The 19,572-nt window shown below is 46.3% G+C and overlaps 1 protein-coding gene across 1 annotated transcript in view; it reads left to right on the forward strand.

Moving 5' to 3' along the window:
- Positions 1-4,428: 4,428 nt before the first annotated feature.
- LOC140496212 (uncharacterized) overlaps positions 4,429-19,572 on the forward strand; it is a 33,496-nt gene continuing 18,352 nt past the window's right edge. The window contains exon 1 of the mRNA XM_072595711.1: positions 4,429-4,669. Coding sequence (XP_072451812.1) covers positions 4,429-4,669 — 241 coding nt within the window. The remainder of the gene's footprint in view (positions 4,670-19,572) is intronic.

The following is a 19,572-nucleotide window of genomic DNA, read 5'->3' on the forward strand; positions in this document are numbered from 1 at the left end:
TGTGAAATGGTGAAACTTGTCGCTGGTTTTTTTAAGACCACTATGAAACAGAGGCAACTAAACTGACCAGAGTAGTTGCGTGGTTGAATGTAAAAAAAAATCAGCAAATTTGAGAATGAATTATGAACTAAGGGAGAAAACAAAAGTCAGAGGAAATGGTGAAAGAAGTGAAAATTAAGTTTCCACTCTTTAAAACTTCACAGGGAAGAAAATGATTGGTTACAGAAGGCTGTGCGATGTATCTCAGAGAAACTAGAACATGATCGGAGTCAAGAAACCAAAAGTCCCTTCACACTGATTGAATAAACTAATATAGACCCACACAATGCAGCCAATTCTGTTCCAAAGGAAGTGATTCAGGGAGATGAGTCTGAAGCCAGGTGTCAGTCAGGAACCCAGCTTCCCACAGCCACCGTCATGGAGCCATGGAATTTCTACCGATAGGGAAGAGGAAAAGCAAAAGGCCAGAGGATGGGAAGGATGTGGTTCATAAATTTCCCAAAAGACTGAAAATATTAGAAAGAGAAACTGAAGAAGGGAACTATTGACATCGCTGAGAAAGATTCCAATGAAGCACATTCAAAAGGGGATCAGGAGAAGGTGACAGATCTCAAAGTCTTCAAAGGTCAAAGCCAACAAGAATCCAAAACATTTCAACACACAAAATCTCAATAATTTTCTCAAACCAGCTAAAAGGGATATTATTTGGAATAGAGGTGTCTTGTTGGAACACAGAGATATCATTTTTACCTCAGTGACTAAAAATGAGAATCTATCGTATTTAAGTTTAAAGAATAAACTTAGAGGTTAAGGTACAGCTCCAGTGCATGAACGGATGGATGATGTGTCTGTGTCCTTAACTCAAAGATTCAGTGCAGCTTCAAAGGAAGATTATTAAAACAGTGCTGATACCTTGAAATGCTATGGTTTTAGATTAGATTAGATTAGATTACTATGGTGTTTAAATCCTGCGACTTGTTACTACATTTGGAAGTGTGAAAATTAAGCTGATCTTCATGCTCTGCGAGTGTTGCTACCTTTGCCTGTTCCAATGGTTGCAATCCTACCGAGGAATAAGGATGGGGCTTGTTGAGGGGTTTTGATAAATCATGCAAAACAACTCAAAGGCAACTGAACAGCAGCTGAAGAGAGAGCAGAGAGAGAGAGAAACAGAGTCAGAAACAGGCTCCATGTAGGAACTGACTGAAGTTACAGAGAGGGCCTGTAACTAGGGATCAGGGAGAAGTCCCAGGAGCGATTTGACAGCTGCAGTTAGTCAGGATTAAGGAAAGTTCCAAAAAGAGCCAGGAGTTGTAACTGAGAGGAGGCCAGAGTGTAGAATTGCCTTTGGCAAAGTAAGGCTGTTTTTTTTAGATTAGATTAGATTAGATTACTTACAGTGTGGAAACAGGCCCTTCGGCCCAACAAGTCCACACCGCCCCGCCGAAGCGTAACCCACCCATACCCCTACATCTACATTTACATTTACCCCTTACCTAACACTATGGGCAATTTAGCATGGCCAATTCACCTGGCCTGCACATCTTTGGACTGTGGGAGGAAACCGGAGCACCCGGAGGAAACCCACGCAGACACGGGGAGAACGTGCAAACTCCACACAGTCAGTCGCCTGAGGCGGGAATTGAACCCGGGTCTCAGGCGCTGTGAGGCAGCAGTGCTAACCACTGTGCCACCGTGCCGCCCACTAGTAGATATCAAAGCAGTTACACAGTTAAGATTTAGCAAAAGTACTGAGAGCCATGGTGTGGCTGTGAAGAAGCCTGTGAGACATTAATAGCTCAGGGCAATATACAGTGAGATCATATAATCCCACAAGTAGTGTTTGCTTGGTGCAGCTGAGCAAGCTTGGATCTCCGACTAACCTTGGGAAAGCTTAAGTTGTACTGGAGTACACTTTCCAGAATCCAGAGCATGGTCCCAGGAAAAAGGGTGAATCAACAGAACATGAGCATCACTGAAAATGGGGGGCCAACCTGGTGATCCAACAACACAGGACTACTTGCATGTTAAACATTGTAAACAGCCTGCAATAGACAGAGCTAAGCAATCCCACAACCAATGGGTCAAATCTCAGCCCTGCAGTCCTGATGCTGAATGGAGGTGGACAATTAGACAATTCTCTGGAGTAGCAGGCTCCACAAATATCCCCCACCCCAATGAAGAGGGAGCTCAGAACATCAGGGCAAAGGACAAGACTGAAGCATTGTCATCATTTTTGGCTCAAACTGCTGAGTGGAAACTCCATCTTGGCCTCCACCTGACATTCCCTGCACTGGAGATGCCAGTCCGTGGGTCAGTGGATTCACTCCATGTCATAGCAAGGAGCAGTTGAAGGTCCTGGACACTAACATGGACACAAAGGTTAAGTTATCCAGCGGTAACCACACCCTTGACCAAGGTACAGCGCTGCCATTTATAAAGCAGCTTGGAATATCTCATCGACAGGAACCAGGACTGAACCAACCCGATCAATTACAGCTCAAGCTGTCTATTAGATTAGATTAGATTACTTAGTGTGGAAACAGGCCCTTCGGCCCAACAAGTCCACACCGCCCCCGCCGAAGCGCAACCCACCCATACCCCTGCATTTACCCCTTACCTAACACTACGGCCAATTCACCTGACCTGCACATCTTTGGACTGTGGGAGGAAACTGGAGCACCCGGAGGAAACCCCCGCAGACACGGGGAGAACGTGCAAACTCCACACAGTCAGTCACCTGAGGCTGATAAGGCTGGAACAGGATACTGATTGGGAATGATCAGCCATGATCATGTTGAATGGCGGTGCAGGCTCGAAGGGCTGAATGGCCTACTCCTGCATCTATTGTCTATTGTCTATTGTCTATTTAGCATGGCCAATTCACCTGACCTGCACATCTTTCGATTGTGGGAGGAAACCGGAGCACCCGGAGGAAACCCACGCAGACACGGGGAGAATGTGCAAATTCCACGGTCGCCTGAGGCGGGAATTGAACCCGGGTCTCTGGCGCTGTGAGGCAACTGTGCCACCGTGCCACCCTATTGTTGATAACCAGAGCAGGCCTGGTTAATAGGGCTCTCAAATGGCACTTTCAGCAATACGTTGCTATCGGAGTTTGGGAACGACAGCATCCCCAGCCCCTGATAGAATTATAGCTTTGGTCCAACTGTTCACAAAGAGCTGAACTGAAGTGAGAGTGACTGCCCTTGACACCAAGGCAGTATTTAACCAGGGGTGGGCATCATGGAGCCTCAGGAAAACCTGAATCAATGGGAATCAGGGAGAAAACTCTCCGCTGGCTAGAGCCATACCAAACACAAAGGAAGATGGAACCAAAAGAGAAAATGCTGGAAAATCTCAGCAGGTCTGGCAGCATCTGTAAGGAGAGAAAACAGCTGACATTTCAAGTCTATCTGACCCTTTGCCAAAGCTAAAAAATAGGGAGAAATAGGGAGGTATTTATACCAGGCTGAGAGAAGGTGAGTCATGGCTCCAGAAGCAAAGGTAGCAATAAAATGTGATAATGACAGTGCATAGAGAGATTATAGGGAGATTAGGAGCTATGAGTGAACAAGGCTGAAGCCAGTGCTACGTGACACAATATGTGGGGGATGGGTGAAGCAGAGGCAAAATGGAAAACAGGGGAGAAGGATAGCAAAGGGGGAAGAGGAGAAGAAAAAGGTGATGAGAGAGTGGGGAGCGAGAGAAAGAGAGACAATCAAAAAATAAGAGGTACGGAACAGTGAAAAAAAAGTAAATAAAATAAATGAAATAAAATTACAGAGCAGAATGAAAACAGAGGGGTCAAGTTGGGATAATCATCTGAAGTTGTTGAATTCAGTGTTGAGACCGGCAGGCTGTAACGTGCCTAGTTGGAAGATGAGATGCTGTTCCTCCAGTTTGTGTTGAGCTTCACTGGAACATTGCAGCAGGTCAAGGACAGACATGTGGGTATGGGAACAGGATTGGGTGCTGAAGTGGCAAGTCACAGGGAAGGTCATTATCACCTCTTTATTGCTACTTTTGCTTCTGGAGCCATGAATCACCTTCTCTCAGCCTCGTATAAATAACTCCCTACTTCTCCCTTTTTTTTAGCTTTGACAAGGGTCAGTTAAACTTGAAACATCAGCTCTTTTCTCTCTTTACAGATGCTGCCAGATCTGCTGAGATTTTCCAGCATTTTCTCTTTTGGTTTCAGATTCCAGCATCTGCAGTAATTTGTTTTTTTTACAAAGGAAGGTGGTTGTGGTTAGTGGAGATCAATTATCTCAGTGCAGAATATTCGGCAGGACTTCAACAGGGGAGTGTCCTAGGCCTAACCTGAATAAGCTGCTTCTTACACAACAATCCCTCCATCATAAGGTCAGACGTGAGGATCTTCACTCTCAGTACTATACCTGAGCTACTGAAGCAGTCCGTGTGAACATGCAGCAAGACCTGGACAACATGGAGCTTCAGCTGCCAAGTGGAAAGTTAACCTTCACTCCCAACTACCAGACAGTGGTCACCTCCAGCAAGAGGGAATATAACCATCTCCCCCTGACATTCAATGGAATTATCGTTGTTGACTTCCCCACTTTTAATGTGATGAGCTTACCACTGCCCAGCTATACCAGCGATATAAATACAGTGGCCAATCAGCAGGCCAACCGCTGGGAATTGGGTTGTGAGTAACTCATCCCTACATCCATCCGCCTGCCTACGTCACATAACTCCGGACTCCGATGGGATACTCTCCACTTGTCTTTGTTAGGATGCCAGCTGATATTATCGCCAGACAGTTCAGATCCCAGGGAGGAGAAAGTGAGGACTGCACAGCAGGTCAGGCAGCATCCGAGGAGCAGGAGAATTGATGTTTTGGACATAAGCCCTTCGCCAGGAATGATGCTTGTGGGCTGAGGAGCTGAGAGATAAATGGGAGGGGGTTGGGACTGGGTCGGGGGGGAGGAGGAAAGATAGCTGAGAATGCAACAGGTAGATGAAGGTGGGGAAGAAGGTGATAGGTCAGAGAGGAGAGTGGGGTGGATAGATGGGAAAGATAATGGACAGGTCAAGAGGGCGGAGTTGTGTTAGAGGCTTGGGACTGGCATAATGTGGGGGAGGGGGGAGGGGAAATGAGAAAACTGGTGAAATCCACATTGATCCTGTGTGGTTGCAGGGTCTCAAGGCGGAAAATGAGGAGTTCTTCCTTCAGGTGTCGGATGGTTAGCATTTGGAAATGGAGGAGGCCCAGGACCTGCATGTCCTTGGTGGAGTGGGAGAGGAGTTGAAGTGTTCAGCCATGGGTCAGTGTGGTTGGTTGATGCAGATGTCCCAGAGATCTCCTACTAAAGATTCACAAACCTGACTTCCCCAGTCAACCCACTGTCTCAGCCTGCTCCTGTCCCACTGAACTGATCCTGGCCGACCTTCACACCGTCCTGTCCCCCTTAGTCCAGGAACTCCCCACCTATGTTCGGGACACCACCCATGCTCTTCACCACCTCCAAGATTTTCATTTCCCTGGCCCCCAACACCTCATCTTCACCGTGGACATCCCTGTACACATCGATCCCCCACAACGAAGGTCTCCAAGCCTTCCATTTCTTCCTCTCACGCCCTCCCAACCAGTACCCTTCCACTGACACCTTCAGCTGGCTGGCTGAACTGGTCCTCACCCTTAACAACTTCTCCTTCCAATCCACCCACTTCCTCCAAAACAAATAGGTAACCATGGGCACCCACATGGGACCCAGCTATGCCTGCCTCTTTGTTGGATACATGGAGCAGTCTATCTTCTGCAGCTACACCAGCACCACCTCCCACCTGTTCCTCCGCTATATCAATGACTGTATCGGTGCTACCTCGTGCTTCCAGGAGCAGGTTGAACAGTTCATCAACTTCACTAACACCTTTCACCCCAACCTCAATTCACTTGGACCATCTTGGACACCTCCCTCCCCTTCCTGGACCCCTCCAGCTCCATCTCCGACAACCGACGAACCATGGACATCTTCCAAGCCACGGACACCCACAGCTACCTGGACTACACCCTCCCACTCTACCACCTGTAAAAACACCATCCCTTATTCCAAATTTGTTTCACCTCATTTGTTCCCAGGATGGCCAATTCCACCTCAGAAAGTCCCAGATGGCCTCCTTCTTCCACAATCGTAATTTCCCCTCCCACGTGGTCGACGCTGCCCTCCAGCACATCTCCTCCACTTCACGTACCTCCGTCCTTGAATCCCACCCCTCCAACAACAAGGACAGAACCCCTCAGGTTCTCACCTTCCACCCCACCAACCCTTGCATACATCGCATCATCCTCCGCCATTTCTGTCACCTCCAAACAGACACCACCACGGGGGATATATTTCCCTCCCTACGCTTGTCAGCATTCTGGAGAGACCATTCCCTCTGCAACTTCCTTGTCAGAGCCACGCCACCCCCACCAGACCACACCCTACTCCCGGCACTTTCCCCTGCCAACGCAGGAATTGCAAAACCTGTGCCCACACCTCCCCCCTCACCTCTGTCCAAAACCCAAAGGATTCTTCCACATCTGACAGATATTTGCCTGTACTTTCCCACACATCATCTATTGTATACATTGCACCTGATGTGATCTGCTCTGCATCAGGGAGACAGGATGTCAATTTGTGGATCAGTTCAGAGAATATCTCTGGGACAGCTTCACCCACCAACCCCACCGCCCCGTGGCTGAACCCTTTAACTCTCCCTCCGACTCCATCAAGGACATGCAGGTCCTGGGCCTCCTCCATCGCCAAAACCTAACCACCCGATGCCTGTAGGAAGAATGCCTCATTTTTCGCCTTGAGACCCTGCAACCACATGGGATCAATGTGGATATCACCAGTTTCCTCATTTCCCCTCCCCGCACCTTAACCCAGTCCCAAACCTCCAACTCGACACCGCCCTCTTGACCTGTCCATCATCCTTCTCCCCATCTGCTCCACCCTCCTCTCCAACCTATCACCTTCTCCCCCACCTCCACCTACCTATTACATTCCCAGCTACCTTCCCCCAGCCCCACCCCCTCCCCCCCAGTTATTTCTCAGCGACCCCCCCCTCCCCCCCCCAAGCCTCATTCCTGATGAAGGGTTTATGCACGTTGATTCTCCTGCTCCTCGGATGCTGCCTGACCTGCTGTGCGTTTCCAGCACCACACTCTTGACAGTTAAGATCGCAGAATGAAATCTGGATTGTATAAATCATATTTATTTTTAAAGTGAGGCTCATTTACCGAACCACAGATACACAAGGCTGCAGTTCACTTCAGCAATAAAACAGAAGCTTCCTGGACAAAATAACAAAAAAGCTGTCTAAATAAAGAATATAGATTAGATTACCTACAGTGTGGAAACAGGCCCTTCGGCCCAACAAGTCCACACCGACCCTCCTAAGAGTCACCCACCCACACCCATTTCCCTCTGAACTGAACATTATGGGCAATTTAGAAGGCCAATTCACCTGACCTGCACATCTTTGGACTGTGGGAGGAAACCAGAGCACCTGGAGGAAACCCACGCAGACACGGGGTGAATGTGCAAACTCCACACAGACTGGAATTGAACATGGGACCCTGGTGCTATGAGGCAGCAGTGCTAACCACTGAGTCACCATAGTTTGACAGATGTTAAAACACGGCATAACAAACTCTCATCTAATCCCTGATAGTATCATTTTATAGTGATTCAAATCCAGAGAAATTTACCTTCGATGTCAAATCTTTAAATTCAACTTAAGTGCTGCTTCCAGATTTTTTTAACAGTGCGCTGTCAAGTCTCTGACATGAACACTCATGTCACTGAAAGCTTACTCTTTCTCAGTCTTGTAATCATCTGCATATTTCGAATCAAACATTCCTGGTCTGGAAGTTTCACAAGTTAATCTCCTACACCAAGATGGCCATGCTTTTTAGGTGAGAAAATATATTCCCTTCTTCCTCTAGTCATCTCCTCCTAAACTGTCCAAAGATCAATCCTTGATCATTAAGCAAGTTAATGTTTTTCAATATGTATTCCCCCTGTCATAAACCCCATCAAATCAACAACCCTCCATTCACACAGACAGGGGTTTGCAGTGACCTGCTCTCTGACACCTGCTGCATTCGGTCCCTCTTCCAGACTCTCTGACGATTTTTTAAACACCCTTGACAAAGTAACCAACATCCCGATGCCACCAGTTTGAACTCTAAACTCGGTATTCTGCTGTGAGTGACTCACCTCTGCACTCGTAAGCCTGTCTACAAGGCACACCTCAGCATTCTGATGGGATACTCTCCACTTGTCCTTACTATGGTTCCAGCTGATGACGGGACTGGACAGTTCAGATCTTAAAATGAAATCGGCCTTGATAAATTGCATCGATCATACTTCTACTGACTTAGATGTGGGGATTATGTATCAAATCTGACAGTGAGGAAAGCAAATGCAATATTAGCATTCACTTCGAGAGGGCAAGATTACGAGAGCAGAAATGTCCTGCTGAGGCCATAAGACAGGGGTACAATGAGGCCATTCAGCCCATTGAATCAGCTCTAGCATTCAATCATGGCTGGCCTGTTCCTCAACCACATTCTCCTGCCTGCTCCCCATAACCCTTACTCCCTGACTGATCAAGAACCTGTACATCTCTATCTTAAAGACACTTGGGCAATGAGATCCACAGCTTCAGCACCCTCTGGCAGCAGAAATTCCTCCTCATCTAAATGGTCGTCCCTTCACCCTGAGGCTGTGTCCCCAGTTCCTAATCTCCTATTGGTGGAAACAATTTCTCCATATCCACTCAATCCAGGCCTCTTAGTATCAAGTTGCAGTCAGATCCCGCCATCCGACTACATGCCATTGAGTATGTTCCCAGAGTTCCCATTTGCTCCTCATGTGACAAGCCCTTTATCCTCGGGATCATTCTTTTAAGCCTCCTTGAGATCTCCTCCAATACCCTTCCTTCGATATGGGGCCCAAAACTCAGACTCAGCAACACATTTCTGTTATTATATTCGAGCTGTCTTAAAATTAATGTCAATAAAACATTTGCCCGTATGTTCATCTCGGGAGAATTCTGAATGAGGAACAACATTCTAGAAGCTTGGCAGTTCGCAGGATAAAGGAAACCACTTGGTTGGCATCACATCCACCACCTTCAACACTCACTACGTGCAGCTCAGGATCACAGTGGTAGCAGTAAGTACCATTTATTGGATTAACTCACCAAAACTCCTTGAAAATCACCTTTCAAACCTGCTCCATTCATCATCAAGAAGGATGATGCCAGACGATTAATGAAAACAGGACCGTCTGCAAGTTACCCTTCAAGCCACACACCATCTGATCTGGTAATAAATCACCATTAGTTCACAGCCACTGAGTAAAACTCCCAGAACTCCCCTCCTGTCAGCATTGTGGGGATAAACATTATGGAGGTTCAAGTAGGCAGCACAGAACCAACTTCTCCAGAGCAATTAGGGACAGGGAACTATCGTTGGCCCATCCAGCAATACCTGCATCCTGGGAGAGAATGAAAAAAACATGACTGATTTCCCTGGTTTGTCTGCACTAGCGGGAGCTCAGACACTGCAGCAGAGTTGGGAGGCCCATTGAAAATCCATGTATGGGCACTGAGATCAAAGTCAGAACGGGATTTCAAGCAGGAGGTTCATCTGAACTGAGAGGCTGAAATATTGTTACATTGCTGGTTTTTAAACAGATTAAAAGTAAACATCGAGACTGGGGTGGGAGAGCTACAGAATATTTTGCAGAGGCATGTTCAAGACTTGGGCAGAGCTGTATTGAACTGCAGTAAGAATGTGATAACAGTCTCACTTTCCAGGCCAATTGAACCTTATATTGGAGTTTATTTACAGTGTGGAGATGAGCACGATTCATACCTTCGATTCCAGTGTTAGGGCAAAGAAGAAACCCAGACGGTCACATCTGCAAGTGATCGTATCCACTCTGTTCCCCAGTCTGCTCATGGGGGTGTTACATCCATTCTGATCGAAGGGGCCTGTATTGGAGAATTATTAATCATGAGAATCATTCCCTCATTTACACATTCCAGTATTGAGTGATGTCAGCATTTTAAAACAATCTTCACTTACCATTTCCACCAGAGTCCCAGGAGCTGCATGGTGGAGAATCGGGCTAAAATGGAAAAGATAAACCAGAACATTAGCTTCACCAACAATAACACAGTTGAAGCAGCTGGGTCGATACAAACACATTGAGACATTTCTCTCTCGCCTGTCTAACAGGGTAAGGCAGGGAAGGAGGAGGAAATGTGATGCCAACTGGGAAATTATTGGGTTATAATTTTCCGGATCCTGGGTATGACCTCAGTGTTCCCACCAAAGTAACTTTACACAAAGCAGGTTCCTAATTGGTCACCTCTCCATTCACCATCTTTAACTTTACCAGGAAGTACAGGGCCCAGGGGGAGGGTCTGAAGCAGTGTCCAGACAGCAGCCTCATTGGGAGAGGAGAACGCTGCTGGACACGGGAGAGACCGAGCAGACACCTTCAAATAGGGGCACTCACAAATGTCTCTCTCTTCAGTGGTGAGAACGATACAAAGTCCTGTGAGGAACCTCAGGTTGGACAGTGATCCCTCTGAAAGACTGTCTGCACTACTCCAGGACCACTGTGAGCATTGCAGCTCCCTGAAGCTGTCAGTTATATCAGTTACCCATGGTCCACTGCCCTCCCAGTGAGAGAGCCCTTCCACCATGTTACTCAACTCCTGACAGAGCAGGGGCCTGTGTAACACCAGCAGCATTGCAGCACTGGAGGATCATGGTCCCTGATTGGGGTCATATTTGGCCTCACTGCTTGGCCATCTCTGTGGAGGTTGCTGCTGAGTCCTGTGATTGCTCCAGTCCCTTATCATGAGAAACTCACCCCTGGACAGGGTCAATGAGTGACCTGTCAGGGTTTCTGGCTCTTTAACCAGGCCATTCACCCCCAAACCTGTCTCCATGAGATTGGGAAAATGCAGCCCGTGCCGAGTGCCTTTACAGAACTTGTGGAGGTCATTTTACTGAAATGGAGATGAGTCATAATGAAGGAAAGATGACAGCTTAAAACCATCATCGTCTGGGAGAGATTCAAGTGAAGACTCACCTCAATTCCCTGAGGACAGGCAGGACATGGCTGTTACTGTCAGGGAATTGAGGTGAGATTGTGTAGCTCTGTTTGAGGTGATGCTCCGTGAACAGGTTTCACTCCCAGAGTCTCTCAGGCTGTAAAGGGGATGGGTTTTGGGTGTTTTGGATGGCCAATGGGGCAGCACCTGTTTACACCGAGTCCCTGTCCTTCTCCTGCTGATCTGAAACTGTGGCCATGGGGGGCTGTGGGTCTATTGATGTAAATGAGGAAAATGTCCCATTTAATTTCCTTCTGCTGTTTATGGTCCCCAGAATGTGGGGTATAAGGAACATTGTGTGAACAATTACATTTCATGAAGTGACCAAACTGGAACGTGGCCATTTTTAATGAACTTTTCCCCCAAGCTCCACAAACCTGAAGAAACAGGGTCACCTGACCCGAGGGGAACAACCTGTTTTACCAGGAATGTTGTGGGGGGTCCACCTTTAACAGAGATATCCCTCTGACCATGGGGTTTTGGATGGAGTCAGGGCCATATCCATGGGGTGGACAATCATTCTGTCCTGTCCCAGACCCTCCTTTCTCAACTCTCCAGAGGAATTTCAGGACACAAGTGATGGGAAATGTCTCACAAGGCCCAGCGATCCTCATTTGTAGAGCATCATAACATTCCACACCCTCACCATGATCACAGCTTCTGATGGACATTAAAGAGACAAGGAGATCAGCTCTGAATCCTCCAAACCTGCCCAGACAGGGCTCCATTCACAGCCTGAGGACTATAGAATTTCGGGGTCATTCAGTTTAACTTGTTCATCAACACTGGAGATGATCCAGACTCTGCTGCACAATCCAGTCAGACCTGGCTGCTCACAGGCTTAGCTCGATGATAATGTGGAGGTTTATCTCACCTGGAAAGGTACATCCTGAAATGTAACTGTCAAAGGGCTGGTGAGATCATCAATCATTGAATCCCCCACTTGGATTGTAACATCAGGTGAGACAGGGTTCCTCTCCTGGCCCTGTAACAACACACAGAATGAATGATTGAAAATCTACTCACTGAGGATTTACAGAACACACAGAAACATTTCAATGATCTTCATTTCTGTGGTGAGGGTGAACAGAGGAGGCTTCCTCATTGTAACAAATGTTACCTTAGGGACTGTAATCCCAGAAGATCCCTTTGCTGTCAGAAATGTGTGAATGATAACTCCAGATCCTCCATGAAGCTTTCTGCCCGCACTGCCCTAGACTGTGGGGATGGGTCATTAACACATTAAAGTACATCAGTGATGTCCACCCCAATGGGAGTTCAGAGAGACACAGCAACCCCTTACACAGGGACAGAAACAGAAATACAGAGACACTCAGTGTTGGGGAGTGAAGGGGTGTGGGCTACAAACCCTGTTCCTGATGATTCAGCCCAGTCACCCCCTGATTTTAAGGGCTGGATGCTCATTCCCACTGTTGACATTTTTAAGCATCAAGACACCTCACAAAATCGAGAACTTTCAATGCTGACTAATGCAACAGTAAGACACGTTCAGGACAATGTACAGGGAAACACCAGGGAACTGGTTTTGATTTGATTTTGGCTTCCTTGCCATGTGTACTCAAGTACAAACATACAGGAGTACAGAGAAAAATGTTTCATGTCTCCACATAAAGTGCCATCTTCGGTACGAATACCGAGGTACAAAAGCCGAAAAACCAGGTAGAAAGGAAGAAAAAAGTCAAGAGGTAAACATTGCAGTAATTATAATGTAGTGTAAAATAAATGAAGTAAAGTTAAAAGTTACATACTATGGACCTTCTTAGTTTTTAACAGAAAATAAAAAGATAAAACTGCAGGTTCCAACAGTAGTCTTTCTTCAGTGCTTCACCCATCACAGATCTCCATTTAATAGCACAAACAGGGAGGGATAGAGACCTTGTCCCATGGTCACAGCTCAAACAGGGAGGGACAGAGACCTTGTCCCATGGTCACAGCTCAAACAAGGAGGGACAGAGACCTTGTCCCATGGTCACAGCTCAAACAAGGAGGGACAGAGACCTTGTCCCATTGTCACAGCTCAAACAGGGAGGGACAGAGACCTTGTCCCATGGTCACAGCTCAAACAAGGAGGGACAGAGACCTTGTCCCATGGTGACAGCGCAAACAGGGAGGAACAGAGACCTTGTCCCATGGTCACAGCTCAAACAAGGAGGGACAGAGACCTTGTCCCATGGTCACAGCTCAAACAAGGAGGGACAGAGACCTTGTCCCATTGTCACAGCTCAAACAGGGAGGGACAGAGACCTTGTCCCATGGTCACAACTCAAACAAGGGAGACAGAGGCCTCGTCCCATTGTCACAGCTCAAACAAGGGGGACAGAGGACAAAGACAAAAAAGAGGCAGATAGTTGGTTAGACACTGACCTTAAAACATTACAATGAGAAAACAGCGTCTAATGGAGCCTCTGAGAATCAGTTTGACATGTGTTGGCTCAGTACGATCTCCGGAAGATCTCTGTACACATTCAAGGAGCTTAATGAAACCACATTGCAGACCTTCCTGTAAAGTACAGATTTGGGGATAGAAGAAGGCCATTCACCCATCATGTCTCCCTTGGGTCTTCAAATTAGCATCTTTCCCTGGTGCCAATCCTCTGTATCTTTGGACATTATTTCTGCCCAAATACTGACCCACCATCCTCTTGAATGTCTCAGTTGATCCTGTCTCCATCACACCTCCTCGGTAACACATTCTAGACCCAAACTATTTGCTGAGTGAATGTTTTTGTCTCATATCACATTTGTACCTTTTGTAAATCACTTCAAATCAATGCCTTTGTATTTTTTCTTCCTTCTGCAAGCAGGAATAGTTTCTCCTGGTCTACTCGAGCTCATGGTTTTGAAAACATCAATCAGATCTCCTTTTCACCTTCCTTTCTCCAAAGACAACAGTCACAACTTCTTCAATCCAATCTTATAACCAAAGTTCCTCATCTCTGGATCACTCTTGTAAATCACTTCTGCACTCTCTCCACTGCATTCATGTCCTTCCTACAATGTGCCACCCAGAACTGTACTCACTAAAGTGAAAGTATAAATACTGTCAATAGTGTACAGTCAGTCGGGATAAAGATGAGGGATGATGCAGAGCAAAGGTTAACTAGGTCCTTATTATAAGAACAGCTGCTGAGCATGTGTGAAAGGATCTATCTCACAGTAACATCAGGTCAGATGGAATCAAAGTCTGAGTCTGTCCCAACATGTGCCCAAGATAAGATATGAACCATTGTCATTGCTCAAGGATTCACTCATCTCCTTATCTTTCTGTCATCAGCTGGGTTACCTCTTCAAACACTCAAACACCATCTACGCTCCCAGTCACTCCGTTAACTCACATTATCTTCAATAAATGATTTGGATGTGAGCTTCGGAGTTATAGTTAGTAAGTTTGCAGATGACACCAACATTGTGGATGTAGTGGACGGAGAAGAGGGTTACCTTTGATTACAACAGGATCTTGATCAGATGAGCCACTGGGCTGAGGAGAGGCAAATGGAGTTTAACTTAGATAAATGTGAAGTGTTGTATTTTGGGAAAGCAAATCAGGGCAGGACTTATACACCTCATGTCGAGAATGTGTTGCTGGGAAAGCACAACAGGTCAGGAAGCATCCGAGGATCAGGAGAATCGATGTTTCAGGCGTAAACTATTCATCAGGAATGAGGCTTGTGGGCTGGGGCTGAGACATAAATGAGAGGGGGTGGGGTTGGGGGAAGGTAGCTGAAAAATCGATAGGTGGATGAAAGTGAGGGAGAAGGTGATAGGTCGGCGGGGGGGGGGCGGAAAGTGATGGACAGGTCAGGAGGGAGGTGCCAAGTTGGAGACTTGAGACTGGGATAATGTTGGGGGAGGGGAAATGAGGAAGCTGTTGAATTCCACATTTATCTTGTGTGGTTGTAGGGTCCCAAGGCAGAATATGAGGCATTCTTCCTCGAGGCATCGGGTGGTAATGGTTTCGTCGTGGAGGAGGCCCAGGACCTGCATGTCCTTGATGGAGTGGGAGGGGGAGTTGAAGTGTTCAGCCATGGGGCGGTGGGGTTGGTGGGTGCAGATGTCTGTGAGATCTTCTCTGAAACGATCTGCAAAAAGGTGTCCTGTCTCCCCGAAGTAAAGGAGACCACACTGGCTGCAATGGATGCCGGGGCTAACATTGGTAGAGGAACAGGTAAATTTTTGATGGATGTGGAAGGATCCTTTGGGGCCTTGGACAGAGGTGAGGGGAGTGGTGTGGGTGCAGGTTTTGCACCTCCTGTGGTGGCAGGGAAAGGTGCCAGGACGAAGGTGTGGGCTGGTGGGGGGGGAGTGTGGACCTGATGAGGGAGTCGTGGAGGGAATGGTGTTTCTAGAATGCTGATAGGGGTAGGGAGGGAAATATATCTTTGGAGGTGGCGGAATTGGCAGAGGATGCACATGGAAGTTGGTGAGGTAGAAGGTGAGGACCGGGGGATTCTGTCCTTGTACGTTGGGAGCGATCGTTCCAGAGGACCACCTCATATTCCTCTTTGGGACCCTGCAACCACATGGGATAACTGTGGATTTGAACAGCTTTCTCATTTCCCCTCCACCCACATTATTCCAGTCCCAAACCTCCAACTCGGCACTCCCCTCTCAACCTGTCGATCAGTCCCCCCCGACCTATCACCTTCTCCCTCACCTTTATCCACCTATCGCTTTCAGCGACCTTCCCCTAACCCCACCCCCTCCCATTAATCTCTCAGCCCCAGCCCACAAGCCTCATTCACCTTTGGCCTGAAACGTCAATTTTCCTGCTCCTCAGATGCTGCCTATCCTGCTGTGCTTTTCCAACAACACACTCTCAACTCTGATCTTCAGTACCTGCAGTCCTCACTTTCTCCTTATCCAATTAATGGTAAAGTCCAAGGGAGTGTTGCTGAACTAAGAAACCTTGGAGTGCATGTTCATAGCTCCTTGAAACTTGAGTCACAGCGAGATAGGATAATGAAGAAGGGGTTTGGTATGGTTTCCTTTATTGGTCAGAGTACTGAGTACAGGAGTTGGGAGGTCATGTTGCGGCTGTACAGGACATTAGTTAGGCCACTTTTGGAATATTGCATGCAATTCTGGTCTCCTTCCTATCGGAAGGATGTTGTGAAACTTGGAAGTGTTCAGAAAAGATTTATAAGGAGGTTGCCAGGATTTGAAGATTTGAGCTATAAGGAGAGGCTGAATAGGCTGGGGCTGTTTTCCCTGGAGCATTGGAGGCTGAGGGGTGATCTTATCGAGGTTTATAAAATTATAAGGGGCATGGCTAGGATAAATAAACCAGGTTTTTACCCTGGGTAGGGGAGTCCAGAACGAGAGGGCATAGGTTTAGGCTGAGAGGGGGAGAAATATAAAAGAGACCTCAGGGGCAACGTTTTCACACAAAGGGTGGTCCGTGATTGGAACGAGCTGCCAGAGGAAGTGATAGAGGCTTGTATGATTTCAACATTTAAAAGGCATTTGGATGGGTATATGAATAAGAAGGGTTTGGAGGGATATGGACCAGGTGCTGGCAGGTGGGACTAGATTGTGTTGGGATATCTGGTAGACATGGTCGATTTGGACTGAAGGGTCTGTTTCTGTGCTGTAGATCCCAATGACTCTATGACTCTAAGTATTTCTGACAATCTTCAAAGACCTGTTCATTCAGCGAAACAATGTACTTGAACCTTGCCCCATCATGCATCCATCTGGAAGAAAACACGCCTGCTGACACTCCCATTGCATTTACAATAGCTTTACTTGCTAACAAGATACAAGGTGATAAGGAACCAGCGACAGAGAACTGCAACTGCAGAGGAAAACTCAGACTGAAACTCCTGAATCCAGAATGAAACCACAGGATAAGTCCATTCAATCCAACATATCTGTCACTGATGGTTTAAAGAGCATGCCCTCCTTTGCTCTGTCCTCATAGAGTCAAACAGCACAGACTCAGCTTCTGGCAATCTTTTCTCCTTCAATTATTTATTCAATGCCATTTTAAAATTTAGTGTTGAATATGTACCCACTACACTGTCAGTCACTGAATTTCACAGTCTAACTGGAGATCAAATAAAAATATTTCTCCTCATATCACCTCTGACTTTTTTTTCCTAAATCTGTGCTCCCTGGTGAGCCACCCTTCAGCTATAGGAATCAGGCTTCATTTCTTTGCTCAATCAAAGCTCTTTATTGTATTAAATTCCTTTATCAGGTCTCCTCTTGGCTTTCCTTTCCACACTCCTCCGGGTTGCTCTTTCCTCACTCCATTTTGACCCTTCCCTGACTCCATGACTTTGATCTTCTGTTCTTTCCTGCCTCCAATCCCCCAGCTCCACTAATCCTCATTCTTCTTGATGTGGTGGGATGATCCAGGGGCTTGAGGACAAATTTTCACATTGTCGTTCTTCCAGAATTTGAAACTGAATTAATTTCCAGTGGGGCCTTGTGATCAGTAATGTTTAAAAAATCAACCGCTTCTAATAAATATTCTCCATCTAAAACCGTAAATAAATCAGGTAACTCCTTCCCACCAGGATTTCCTTAATTCACGAGTCATTTCTACTGCAATGATTTCAAATGTAAGAGAATGAATTTCCTCAAGTCTGAGATTCAAACATTACTGTGAAAGATCAGAAACTCTTTAAAATTCAGTCACTGTTTGTATGTGACAGTAGACACATCAAGGACAGTGCCATGTGAATGTTAACTCCCAAAGGGTCATTCTAAGATTTGGTTTTCTTGCAATGCCTAATCCCAGGCTGCCAGGCTCCCACATGGAGGCTGTGGACAAGGTTACAACTCATATTAAACTCAGCCAATGACACAGAATTAAAATCAGCTTGCTCTTTTGAAAACTGCTGTTTTTGACCTAGAAACACAGGAAATAGGAACAGGAGTAGGCCATTCAGCCCATCGAGTAAGCCAAATATCACCAAATCCATCATTCTGCATTTAAACACAAATGGATTGAAATGAAAGTGTGTGGAATAAATTATTGAAAACTTTAATCCAGCGTCTTTGCTAAAAGTAAATTTGAAGCAAATCTTTTCATCAATCTGCTGCAACTTTAACTGGTCTGTTGGCTGTACTAAAGGTTGTGAAGGCACATGAACATACGAATTAGGGACAGGGGTAGGTCATTCGGCCCCTGTTGCCTACTCTACCATTTGAAAACAAAATGGCTGACCTGTTTGTGGCCTCACCTCCTCACTCCCACCTCCCATCGATAACCTTTGTAAATTAAGGAGACACAGAAACATTGGGCCCCTCGAGCCTGCATGATTAAGGCTGATCATCCAACTCAGTTCCCTAATGCCTTTCTCTCCCTGTACTGAAGAACAATGTCTCCCTCTTTCTTGGAAGTTATCAATGTGTTGGTCTCAATGCTTTCGTGTGGCAGAGAATGCCATAGGCCTCCCACTCTATGGGTGAAGAAATTTCTTCTCATCTCTGCCCTAAGAGGCCTAACCTGTTTCCTTCGATAGTGATGGCTGGTTCTGGATGCCCTGGTGGTGAGGAACATCTTTCCTGAAACACCCCCATCAACACCTGTTAGAAACTTAAAGGTTTCAAAGAGATTCCCCCTCATTGTTCTGAACTCCAGTTAATATAGTCCTGCCACAGCCAGAGAAGCCGGGTTCCAAAACTTATAAAGAAATAATAGGAATCCTACAGAACCAATTTCACTGAAATCATTGGGAATTGCTCAAAGGTTCAGATTCCATAAAGATAACCAGCAAGATGGCGAATCTGTCTCCCAGTTTGTTGCAACTTCAAAGCCATTAGCAGAATGTTGTGAATTAGGAGACAACTTAAATGATGCAATCAGAGACAGACTGGTGTGTAGTTTAAGATTTGATACAATCCAGAAGTCATTACTGACAGAAAGGAACTGAGATTTAAAGAAAGCACTGGAAATAGCAGTTTCTATGGAACCAGCAGATAAGAAACCTCAACAGCTAAGCCTTTTTGAACATCCATTCACAGAATGAATATGTCACTGGCTAGGCCTGCATTTATTGCCCATCCCTAATTGCCCAGAGGATAGTTAAGAGTTAACCACATTGTTGTGGGTCTGGAGTCACATGTAGGCTAGACCAGGTGAGGATGACAGTTTCCTTCCCTAAAGCACGTTAGTGAACCAGATGGGTTTATCTCAAATATCTACAATGATCGCACAGTCATTGACTCTTAATCAAATTTAAATTCCACTAACTGCTATGGCAGGATTTGAATCCTGGCCCGCAAAAGTTTACTTGCAATGCTGGATTAATAGCCCAGCAATAATACCACTAGATCATTGCCACTCAAGCTGAAATATGAGAGCTTGTAAAATGGCGGTTGAGAAAGTTCACAAAATGGTGGCTGAGAGACAATCACCAAAACAGACTCAAAACATTACCACCTTCAGAACTC

This window comes from Chiloscyllium punctatum, chromosome 26 (assembly GCF_047496795.1).
Source record: "Chiloscyllium punctatum isolate Juve2018m chromosome 26, sChiPun1.3, whole genome shotgun sequence".
Classification (NCBI taxonomy): domain Eukaryota; kingdom Metazoa; phylum Chordata; class Chondrichthyes; order Orectolobiformes; family Hemiscylliidae; genus Chiloscyllium; species Chiloscyllium punctatum.